The sequence below is a fragment of the Metarhizium acridum genome, assembly GCF_019434415.1.
Source record: "Metarhizium acridum strain ARSEF 324 chromosome Unknown scaffold_29, whole genome shotgun sequence".
Lineage (NCBI taxonomy): Eukaryota > Fungi > Ascomycota > Sordariomycetes > Hypocreales > Clavicipitaceae > Metarhizium > Metarhizium acridum.
Genome location: NW_027094017.1, coordinates 1,754,957 through 1,766,392, shown reverse-complemented (window position 1 = coordinate 1,766,392; position 11,436 = coordinate 1,754,957). Strand labels below are relative to the sequence as shown.

The 11,436-nt window shown below is 52.6% G+C and overlaps 5 protein-coding genes across 5 annotated transcripts; 1 reads left to right on the top strand and 4 right to left on the bottom strand.

The window, feature by feature from the left end:
* Nucleotides 1-204: 204 nt before the first annotated feature.
* On the bottom strand, nucleotides 205-1,579 carry PR1 (Cuticle-degrading protease; the record flags this gene model as incomplete). Its single annotated transcript, XM_066118316.1, has 4 exons — nucleotides 205-396; nucleotides 464-976; nucleotides 1,036-1,221; nucleotides 1,298-1,579. 4 exons carry the CDS (start codon nucleotides 1,577-1,579, stop codon nucleotides 205-207), a joined length of 1,173 nt encoding a protein of 390 aa, XP_065976919.1.
* A 2,468-nt stretch (nucleotides 1,580-4,047) lies between these two features.
* Nucleotides 4,048-4,423, bottom strand: J3458_004625 (uncharacterized protein; the record flags this gene model as incomplete). The annotated part of the gene is made up of 2 exons (XM_066118315.1): nucleotides 4,048-4,241; nucleotides 4,309-4,423. 2 exons carry the CDS (start codon nucleotides 4,421-4,423, stop codon nucleotides 4,048-4,050), a joined length of 309 nt encoding a protein of 102 aa, XP_065976918.1.
* Nucleotides 4,424-5,486: 1,063 nt separating this feature from the next.
* On the top strand, nucleotides 5,487-6,869 carry J3458_004624 (uncharacterized protein; the record flags this gene model as incomplete). Its single annotated transcript, XM_007809209.2, has 2 exons — nucleotides 5,487-5,625; nucleotides 5,815-6,869. 2 exons carry the CDS (start codon nucleotides 5,487-5,489, stop codon nucleotides 6,867-6,869), a joined length of 1,194 nt encoding a protein of 397 aa, XP_007807400.1.
* A 303-nt stretch (nucleotides 6,870-7,172) lies between these two features.
* Nucleotides 7,173-7,649, bottom strand: J3458_004623 (uncharacterized protein; the record flags this gene model as incomplete). Its single annotated transcript, XM_066118314.1, has 1 exon — nucleotides 7,173-7,649. One exon carries the CDS (start codon nucleotides 7,647-7,649, stop codon nucleotides 7,173-7,175), a length of 477 nt encoding a protein of 158 aa, XP_065976917.1.
* Nucleotides 7,650-8,737: 1,088 nt separating this feature from the next.
* SDH1 (succinate dehydrogenase flavoprotein subunit) lies at nucleotides 8,738-11,185 on the bottom strand (the record flags this gene model as incomplete). The annotated part of the gene is made up of 6 exons (XM_007809210.2): nucleotides 8,738-8,957; nucleotides 9,035-10,258; nucleotides 10,337-10,665; nucleotides 10,760-10,833; nucleotides 10,907-10,961; nucleotides 11,141-11,185. 6 exons carry the CDS (start codon nucleotides 11,183-11,185, stop codon nucleotides 8,738-8,740), a joined length of 1,947 nt encoding a protein of 648 aa, XP_007807401.2.
* Between the last annotated feature and the right edge of the window lie 251 nt (nucleotides 11,186-11,436).

Genomic DNA, 11,436 nt, shown 5'->3' with positions numbered 1-11,436 from the left:
ACATCTTCATTTCCTTCTGTTGCAAAGAGATCTTATATTGGGAAAGGTCATGTTCCATCATCAGAATGTACTTGGTGAAGAAAATATAGAAATGTGAATATATACCTACGGGGAGGATTCGAGCGTTGGAAATCATTTCAAATATACAACCAGCCAATCGCCGTCTCTTCACTGAAGGGTCCCTCCCCTGCTCAAGTTAAACATTTAGGCACCGTTGCCGTTGTAGGCAAGAAAGTTGACAGTGCCAGCGGGCACATTGCGGATCACGTTCTTGGTAGAAGTGTCCTGGATCTTCTGGCAAAGAGCGGCAGGGCTAGTCTTGCCGCTGAGAGCACTGAAGTAGGCAGCAAGACCAGCAATATGGGGAGTAGCCATGGAGGTGCCAGAGATGGTGTTCTAAACCTTGTTAGAGCTGTTGCTGAAGCAAAAGCGCGTCTCCCGCTTATCGAGGTATAATACTTACGGTGCGGCCATTGATCCAGGTGGAGAGAATGCCGGTACCAGGAGCGAAGATATCGACAACTCTGCCGTAGTTGGAAAAGGTAGATCGGCTGTCATCTGACGCAGTGGCACCAACAGTGCAGGCAGTAGGCTCGGAAGCGGGAGAGGTGTTTTGGGCATCCCGGTTATCGTTGCCAGCGGCGACGGCAAGGAAGACACCAGACCTGACCAAAGCAGCGGCACCCTGGTTGACGGACGCCGAGTAGCCACCTCCCAGACTCATGGAAGCAATGTGGCCATTGGGGCAGTTACGACTCTTGGAGTCCTGGGCAACAAAGTCCATGCCACTGATGATACCGGAGTAGGAACCACTGCCCTGGTCATCAAGAACCTTGACAGCAAAGAGCTTGGCATTTTTGGCAACACCGTAGCTTCGGCTACCAATAGTACCAGCGCAGTGAGTCCCATGGCCGTGGCCATCACGGTTTTGACCGTTGATGAAGCTCCTGAGCCAAGTGGCGCGACCGCCAAACTCCTGAATGATATTGTTAAATTTGCTATGCCGCACTGTGGAGGTTTGACGGCACAACTTACGGGGTGGGAGACCTCAACACCAGTGTCAATTATATATACGCAAGTACCCTCACCAGCACTATCATCGTAGCGGTAGGTGGTGCTTCCCTGTTGGCGGTGGGAGATGCGGCCAAGACCCCAGGGAGCACCGTTCTGCTCAGTGATGCTGCTGATACGCATCACGGCGTCCTTCTCAATGAAATCGACCTATGGCGCAGCAGGTCAGGAACAAACACTTACACGTTTACATGTCTCCCTTGACTATGTGGGAGGAGGTACTTACATCGGGGTGGTCACGAAGCGTCTTAAGCTCCTCATTGGTGAGGGAGCCTGCAAACCCGTTGAAGGCGTGCTCGTAAACGAAGTCGGCTTTGGATGTGAGAGCGCTCACAGCGTCATCGGTAGCGATACGGGCAATACCATCCTTGAACTTGACAATATACTTGCCGGCAATGATGCTCTCAGCCTGAGGAGTGAAGAGAGGAGCTGGCTCAGCGCGCCGGCCAATGGTGGCAGGGGCAGCCAGAACGGCTGGGAGAAGAGTGAGAAGGGCAGACAGATGCATGATTGCAAATTCTAGTACGGGACCAAAGACCAGAGATGTTGGGCAGAAACCGAAGTTGATTTGATGGAATGGAGCTTGTGTGATGAGGGTGTGAATCCAGGAAAGATTCGACTTCAAGACGGCGAAGAAAGCTCATTTTATACTCAAAAGATGCCGTCTTGTTGTCTCCATCGAGGTCAATGTTGAGACGATCCAGGATGAGAGGGAAGCTTCCATCTGAAACCATCACCTTCCAGAACTGGAAGCTGTTTGTTCTTTGCAGACGTACAAAATCGTGACGGTGAAACTAGACATGCTGTAGAACAAAGCCTTTAACGGCCGAATCTGCGGGAAACGACGCTCAATATTTGGCGCCTAGGGTATCACACTAGAAGTGGCTCTGTCGGTGAGGGCGTTGATAACAGCTTCTTGTTGTATGCTAGCGTGGAAAGCAGGACGTGGTCAGGAATCTGGGGACTGAAGGATGGTGCAACCTTGGATAGCGATGCCAAGGCATCTGGTCCTCCATTGGTTGCTTTCATGAGGTTAGAAAGCCTCATAGTGAACATCTACGAATATCACGAGACTCGAGCACTATCAGGGACGTGTTCCACTGCATGAAAAGTACATTGAAGGGACCGACCGTCAAGGGGAAGAAAGAGAAAGAAAAAACAAAGACCAGGGGGGGGGTTCTGTAAACACCTCCTTGACTTGAAAACTGCGCAAGGAAACAGGATGTTGTCCTCTATACCAGTTTAGTCTCATTTTGCGTCATTTCGCAAGCAGAAAAAATCCTGGATTTCGGCTGTTGTACAACCCTTTTTGTTTTGCGCAATTTGGACACCCTTTTCGTGTTGCTGCCTGTGAGCGGTTTCCTCGGCCAGTTCCGAGTGTAATCTGGACTTGGTGGTGACCATCATCAGCATAACCAGCAAAACAACAAACAGGGTGTAGTTGAGGGGGTTTCAGAGAACACTGATGAGAGAGTTCCTCCGCGTGGACCAATTGAGGGTGAAAACCATATGACGAAGTGAATGGTTGCCGACTCATCACCCACAGGATCACCAACCTGCAGGTGCCTGTTGAGCCAGTAGTGCTCAACACTGACAACCCATTGTCACATCATGTGCACCATGATGGGTGGCGATGTTGCAGGTTGCAGTTGTGCTGGCGCCCGTTGCGACAAGCATTACTTTTTGCCGAGAGCTCAGAAGATAAGAATGACTGATTCATGTGGCGCTGAGTGGTGCTAAGTGGTGCTGACGGTGCGATGTAACCTCCAAATGTTCTGCATCCGTGTGCCTTCCTATTTCTTCCATAGTGCGAGTCGCTTCATTTCATTGATATTGTGGGGGAACAGTCCAACACCGCTGACGGACCAAGTCGGCGATGCAAGAGGCTGCAATGTAGAGCGTAGCGCTACAATTTCAATCCACCATCGAGGCCTGCTTCCCCATGTGGCATATTTCTAATAATAAGCATCTTGAACCTGTGGGATAGTTCGGTTGCGGGGGCGCCGAGGTTAAGTTAGCTCAAACTGTTAATAGTCGGTAATAATAGCAATTAATCCTCCGGTACCTGGCCAGGAGAGGGGCAATAGAAACTTGGCCATTGAACGGCTGCCTTGAGCGAATATCAATATGAGGCAGAGCTCTTTCTGCAGCAGCGCCATAGTCAAGTACTGTCATGTATGGGTAGAATATTTACGGTTGCAATGGCCGCTCATCTGCCCGAGCATCGATCCGTGAATCCGTAACCATGACCGTGACCGTGGCCGTGACCGTGGCCGTGGCCGTGACCGTGGCCGTGGCCGTGGACCGGCCCGGCTTGCTCACGCCCAAGACTCCAGGCAACACCCTGTGCAACAGGGGGTCGGTGTAACCCTCTGGATGCTGAGAAGCAATATCTCATTGGATGAATCACGGTGGGGGTCTCTTGACTTCTGGATGAAGCTGAGACGAAAGGATTCTGCCCTGGCGCACATAGCCTCGGGGTTTGGAGCAGATGATGGCCATGCCAATGCCCACGCACACTCCTGGAGAGACTAAGAAGCAGGGAGTCGGGTAGTTGTTGAGATGTCGACGAGATAGGCAAGAGGAGAGCTTGCGCGTTGCAAATAAAAATTCTGGACCAACAACCATGTTTATTATGCATACATACGTGACGGCATGCCGGTGGCAGTTGAGCAGCCATATGCGTCGGGAGGACCAAGGCCACGACAGAAAATGTAGTGATGACCGAAGCGAGGACCAGGTGCGGAAACCCAAGTGGTATCTTCCGTCAAGTTGACTGTGTACACACCACCATGGAAATATCCCAACAATTGTGTCGAGCAGTCCCCATGTATGAGCGTATATATCTACCTACCTAGGTAAGTATGTTTGATGTTTGAATAGGCACGTTCTTGACTGGTGCTCAATTGAGACGTTACGTTTGGCAGACTTCTTGACCGACCAGGCAGGTGGCGGAGTCTTCAAAGGCACTACAGCTCAGCCCAACAGCAAGATTGAAATGCAAGCTGTACAGGCGGCCTTGGGCCGAATGGGGTACATCAAAGTCGCATTGCCAGCAACGGATGCTGAGATCGGCGGAGTTATCACCATGGTATGGCCGCCCTGGCCAGCATGGCTTCCTGTTGGGACGAAGATGCCGCTGGCATTGCCGGGAACGCAGATGTGGCGGACTACCTATCGCCGTTAGCCTAGGAATTATGGCAAGCTCTCCGAAAGGCCAAAGCTGTTCATGCATACACGGAAAACCAAGCAGGTGAGAGGGTTCAGGCAGCGTCATGTTGTGTTGCGTAGCAATATCCGCGGAGGCGCAATGACGCGATCCGTCCAGGCCAGGCCAGTCATCTTGGCACATGTATGTTGGTTCTCGTAATTGCCTAGTTTGGGAAGACGGAGGGGCTGATCAACGGATGTTAAGACACCTAGTAGGATATTGCCTTTATTATTGTGACTGCGCAATTAATAGTAGTCATCCCATGGTGGCCTTGGCAACTTGTTCACGTTGGTTCTGTTAGTGGGCAAATTAACAAGAAGCAAAAGGGCCAAGTTCAACAACTTACTTAAGTACGTATCAGGAGTAGCGGCGGGGAGGCGACATGTAGTCGAGGGCGGCAGTCACCGTCCGCGCTGAGAAGAAACGAAAGAGCCTGACGACCTGGAGTGAAGATATAACGATGCAAGTTGATCTCGCCGTTAGTGGTTGAGGCTGACTGGCCAAATAGGAAACCGACCCGCATCGCCAAGTCGCGCCTGCCCCAATGAGTCTGGAGTCTGAACGTGCGGCTGTTGCAACTTCAAATGAACCACCGAACTGGCCATTCACAGCCGCGAACCGCTTCGAGACTCAGGTCTCGAGACCCAAGAGCGCGAAGCAACGTTCAACGTCCAAAAAGATGGCCATGTCTTTCGCTCCTCTTGGGACAAGCGCTGGCGGATTGAGACATCTGCGTCGACAGGTTGTAAGTACAATGTTTTACATCTCCATGCACACAGCACGCCGTCCAAACCTGTGCGTGCTCAAGGGCACACCAGAATTGGAAGCGTCTAGTCTGAACTATATGGTCATCTTTGGATCAAATGAATGGGATACATCATCAGCTGATCAGTTGATCGGAGCGACACCTCAGCCACCACCTTTTTCTTTCTTTGGTCGGACTTCTCCACTCCCCCCGCTTCGGCTACGGCGACTTCCAACGTCCAACGTTCAACGTCGACTCTTAGTTCTCACTCCGAGCTCTCAGTCCACACCTCCGACAACCTTTGCTCTTCATATCGCCTAACTAGGCAGCTTGGCTATCTGCCGCGCCGCAATTTGCTCCAGGACTGAGCGGCAGCCGAGGCAACCATGCTCACTTGTTGAGACTGGGCCCAACTCAAGAAAGAGGCACTGTTGCACTGCCCAAGCGTTTGCTCGCGACATGGCATCGTCTACAACTCCGCGTAGACGACACTACAAAGACACGCCTTCTACGCCAGTGTCGCCTTCCAAGGCACAGGAATTGCCTTCCTCGCAGAAAAAACGGCTCGATGGTGTCTGGCAGGATGGCCTGTGGTGGTGTAAGCTTGCTTCCTCTATTCCCTCGATACTTGTCCCTCAACGCCGTCCCCACCCATATGTCGTCAAATGAACTGTGGTATTGCGTCTCGATGAACCTTGCATAATGAGTGTGGTGATATGACCTTGAGACGGCCAATTTACTCGAGACAATAGCTCCGTCGGACTGACATATCACACCGTGTGACCAGGTAACTGTGATCCTCGCAAGAAAGCCGTACTGCGTGAAGTGAAGAAAGACGGCCCCAACAAAGGCAGACTTTTCTGGACCTGTGAAATACATCGTCGTCTGTCTTGCAACTTTTTTCTGTGGAGAGATGATGCTGTCGTTCGAGAATCCGGCTCTGCCCCTGGGTCCGACGCCGATCTGGTGGACAACCCTGCTGTACCAACCAGACCCAAGACCCCAACCTTCACTCAGAGGCCTCTGGAGTCCTATGGAATTCAAGCTACACCGTCATGCCGGCGAGATAGAGGCCTGGGAGGCGCAAATAAGGCATCCAAAGCGGCTGGCTCCAGCCCAACAAGCTCACAGAGGACACGAGAAACGCAGGCATTAGCATCACTGGCCAGTCCCGCTACTCCTAGCTCGAAGAGGAAGAGAAACCCGAATGATTCTTGGGACGAGGACGACGACGAGGACGAGTTCACGGACCTGGATTCGGATTTGGAGCGTCAATTGGCCGAGATTACAGACAAAAGTGTCCAAATGGCCACTCTCGGTCTCCCCTCGGACGACGCATTTAGCACACCTTCCACAAATCGTCGTACCACGGTCATCGTTGGCGGCTTGCCCACACCATCCGTGTCCAGAACTTTATTCCCGGCGTCGGAAGCAAAACGTTCCAAGGCGGTGTCATTTGAGGAACCGACGTCTTCCGATACTCTGACGACACCGTCCAAAACGCCATCCTCAGACTCGAGCTTCAGCCTTGTCTGTGCATCAAGTAGCCCCCCCGATGCCACTACTCAAGACGTGACAGAGAAAGTCATGACGCTATTGAGCCGCCAGAAAATTGACCCAGCTGTTCTCCAATCTGTGCAGGGGCTGCTATTAATGTCAGCCCGGAAAACCAAGGGTCTTTCCCTGGGTAGAGATTCAGCGCGCGCCGCACTCAAAGAGAAAGACAAGAAGATTTCTCAACTACAAGAGAAGATACGGGACCTAGAGAATCAAGCCGCATACAATCACAAGCGAATGACTAATATGAAGGCACAGTTGATACGACTTTACGAGGAAAACTGACGCGGCATGGCTGAGCAGTGAGTGACGATTGATGGGCATAGAGCGCGAGGAGTTTCGCCTGGTTTCGTTTTCTTATGCTGCTTGGATATCTTTATACCTACGCATACCTTGGTAGCTATACTTTCCAGACTAGACAAAACAGAACAACATGTAGCTTTTTGCTCTCATCCTGTCTCTCACAGACCGCCGCATCATCCTCCCACTTTCTCCAATTTACCTCGTCACATATTCCCAATCGCCGGCCGGACAGTCCAACACATAACATCCGCCATCGTCTCCCAGGCCGGCCAATAGCACCTTTTCTCAAACGGAAATAGCCCGGTATTCCGACTCCATGCCATTAGCGGCACCAACCCGCCCCCTTTCCGCTATGGATGGTCGTCTGTCAGCAGGCGACGCTGTCAGCTCCGCATCAGCAATTTGCAGTACTGACATTCTAGACATGGGGAACGCACGAACAAGCCGTTCAAAACCGTTAGACGAAGCGAGTTTGCTAGATTGTTTACTCATTGATAATCTCTCTGTATCAGCGGAGGTCTGGCTTGCAAAGGAAAAGGAAAAGTGCAACAGATCGGCCCAGTAGAGTTCGACCCGAGAAAGCCCTTTGGACGCAGCAGCTCGGAGTTTCGTCTCGAGCGAGCGCGTCGGCGAGCCAAGGGACGTGGCTGCTATGCAAGGATGCAAGTGCTTTGGGCTTTTACTTGAGCCAGTGTTCTCATTCACGTTCTTGATGCTGACCATGATGAACGCGTCTTTATCCGGAAATATGCTAGGAGCCATGGCACATGATTGGGAAGTCTAAAATAGGCCGAATGGCGCTGCAAATAAACAGCCCCCATTTCTTATCCTTATGGTCTCCCCCATCAATCAGACCAGACTACCGACATGGCCAGGCGACTCAAAGGAAATCCTCGAACCAATCCGCCAGCCATAAGACTTGCCTGTTTCTCTAGGCGAGGTGGAAATCCAATATGCGCAATCAGCAAAAGCCAAGAAACACAATCGGGGGACGGCCAAAGCCTCGTTAGCCAGACGTGGTGGAGATGTACAAAAAGATTGTCGAGCCCAGCCGAGTTCTTCACAAAGGACAACCTACATTGGCCAGCAGCCCGGGCAAAGCCCACGTCTGACACAGCATTGCGGTCGCCAAGATCCAGCCAATCAACCGAGTCACCTCGCAAGGCCCCTGAACCAACAAACTCGATAGTCTGCCTGGTTCATGGGCTCTCAAGCAAAAAACACGTCCGCATCCACGAATGGGTCACAGGTACGGTCCTCACATGATATTCCGAGATGCGAGGCACCCCGTATAGCTACGGCTGACCCATTTGTACACCTGCCCGTGTAACGAGGCACCGCATAGCCCGCGTGACGTGATACAAGCCGTCGCCTCGGCCCCTTGGAGCCTATTTCTCGCATCAGGTCCAGCCTCATCACCAAGAAAGACAGACCCTGCAACCAAGCCACATCGTCTGCTCCCGGAAAGGCCCGAGGTAGTGACGGCTGTGAGACGCGACAAGTGTAACAGAGGCTGTTTGTGCGAGAATGGGTGGAAAAGAATATGGGAAAAAGAAAAAGAAAAAAAAAAGAAACTTTCCTTGCAACTCGACTACATAGCTAACCGCTCCAGAAACCTAGTACACATCTAGCCTCGTTTCGGCCACACCAACACGACGACATGTTGGTACGCCACCGTCTCCACGGCCCGTAACAGGGCTTTCCTTCCAACTAATTCCGGATATATCGCATGTCTTACAACAAAGGAGACGCCTCAATTCCGTGGTTAATAATCTACTTGTCTTTTTGCTATCCCAGCAACCGTAATTCAGACACGCCCTTCCCCACCCTCTACTCATGCCACGTCTTGTTTAGTATACACGCTTGAAGGGAGGTACAGGCTTGCACTCGTTCTCATCCAGAGTGGTTGAAATAACGCCACGGTACTTCAGGTCAACCTTGCCGTGAGGCGTCTTCTGGAAGGATAGAGTGTGCTTCATCCAGTTCTTGTCGTCTCGGTCGGGGTAATCCTCCCTGGCGTGGGCACCACGGGACTCCTTTCGGGCAGCGGCGGAAGTAGCAGTTTGGGTACTACAAACACAAACAAAGTCAGCCTCGGGGTGACGCAGTCACATATGAAACATGTCAGCATATATATTGCAACTTACGCGCAAGTCAAGAGGTTTCGCAGTTCTAGAGTCTCGACGAGGTCAGAGTTCCAGATCATGCTGCGGTCTTTGATGCCAACTTCCTTGAACATGGGGTCAATCGCGTTCATCTTGCGTACACCCTCGTCCAAACTCTCCTGAGTGCGGAACACGGAGACATCAGTCTGCATGGCCTTCTGCATGGCCAGACGGATCTCAGCAGTGCTCTTGGGGCCGTCAGAGGTTCGGACCTGGTCCAGAACCTCAATATGCTCAGCACCAGCATCAGCAGCAAGAGGCTTGAGCTTTTCACCAGGCTTAAAGTTGTCACGGATAGTGTGCGAAACGGCACGGCCGAAGACGACGAGATCCAGCAGAGAGTTGGCGCCAAGACGGTTAGCACCGTGGACAGACACGCAAGCAGCCTCACCACAGGCGAACAGACCGGGAACAACCTTGTCATTGCCCTGCTCATCGACGGTAAGCACCTCGCCAGTGTAGCGGGTCGGGATGCCACCCATGTTGTAGTGGACAGTAGGTAAGACAGGAATGGGTTGCTTTCGGACATCGACGCCAGCAAAGATACCAGCAGTCTCGGAGATACCGGGCAGACGCTCAGCAAGAATCTCAGCGGGCAAGTGGCTGAGCTGGAGGTAGATGTGATCCTTCTCAGCACCGACACCACGGCCGTCACGAATTTCCATGGTCATGGATCGAGAGACGACATCACGAGAGGCCAAATCCTTAGCAGTAGGCGCGTAACGCTCCATAAAACGTTCACCCTCAGAGTTGAGCAGGTAACCACCTTCACCGCGAGCACCCTCGGTGATCAAGCAGCCAGCACCGTAGATGCCGGTAGGATGGAATTGAACGAACTCGAGATCCTGGTTGGGGAGACCAGCACGGGCAACCATGGCCATGCCGTCACCAGTGCAAGTATGGGCAGACGTGCAGCTAAAGTACGCACGGCCATAACCACCGGTGGCCAGGACAGTGTTGTTGGCAAGGAATCGGTGCAAAGTACCATCCTCCTGGTTGTAGGCGAGGACACCACGGCATTCGCCATCCTGCATAATCAGATCCAGAGCGAAATACTCGATGAAGTAGTTGGTGTTGTGGGCGAGAGACTGGCCGTAGAGAGTATGCAGAAGAGCGTGGCCGGTTCGGTCAGCTGCGGCGCAGCATCGGTAGGCCTGGCCGCCCTTGCCGTACTTCTGGGACTGTCCACCGAAAGCTCGCTGGTAGCTATGAGATGATGAAAGGGGTCAGCACACTCAAAAAACCTCATATGGGCCTCAACATCAAGCGGGTGTCGTGGCTCACATTTTTCCCTCCTCGGTTCGGGAGAAGGGGCAACCATAGTGCTCAAGTTCGATAATGGAGGCGGGAGCTTCACGGGTCATGTAATGAATAGCATCCTGATCGCCCAGCCAGTCAGAGCCCTTGACGGTATCGTACATGTGCCATCTCCAGTCATCCTCGTGCATGTTGCCGAGAGCAGCGTTGATGCCACCCTGAGCGGCGACAGTGTGACTTCGAGTAGGAAACAGCTTAGAGATACAGGCAGTGTTGAAGCCAGCCTCAGCGAGACCGAAGGCAGCACGGAGGCCAGCACCACCGGCGCCGACGACGAGGGCATCGTACTCGTGATCCTAAATATCGATGACGAGTCAATTTCGGCTGTCATTGCTTTGGGGGGGGGTAGTGGTGAGCCGGGATTGCTCGGGGCCTCGTAGAAGTACGCACAATAACGTTGTACTTTGTGCTGACATGAGGAGAAGCCTCCTTAGCTCTCAGGGGATGGTTGGCAATAACTCGAGCTGCAATTGTAGTCCAAAAATCAGCCCATGCTCGCAGTTGTGTTGGGTCGCTGCATCCCGAGGCCAGACTTACCAGCAGGTCGGGTAGTAGAAAAGGCCCTGGCCTGGCTTCTCGCCAATCGCGAAAACTGCATGACAACACAGCACGTCAGCATAGATGCCAGAGCGCAATCAGTTACAAACAATTGAGTGGCCAAAAGGGGTCAGTCGTCCGTCGATCGGTAGGGAGCCGTTCATAGATGGGACGAAGCGGAGGGTTTAGATTGGGCACGAGCTCGCAACGAGGGGGGACGGATTGAGTACGCACAGCAGAGCCAGAGGTCAATTTCCTCAGAGCCATAGAAGAAGCCATGGTCAAGAGTATTCGCGTTCACCTAGTCTGCATGCGCAGAAAATCGAGACGCGATGGCGTTGAAGCTCGGCGGATGGGAGGTAGAATATTCAGACCCAAGTCACGAACGACGGCGGTTGATGGGTTTCTTTGCGCTGCTTAGCATTGGATGGCTCACTTTCGGAACAAGCGTGCTCGGTTCCTCGGTCCATTTGGCCAATCAGCGCGGAGCTATTAGCAGCCTTTAAGCGCTGTTTGGCCTCTGCCCTTTG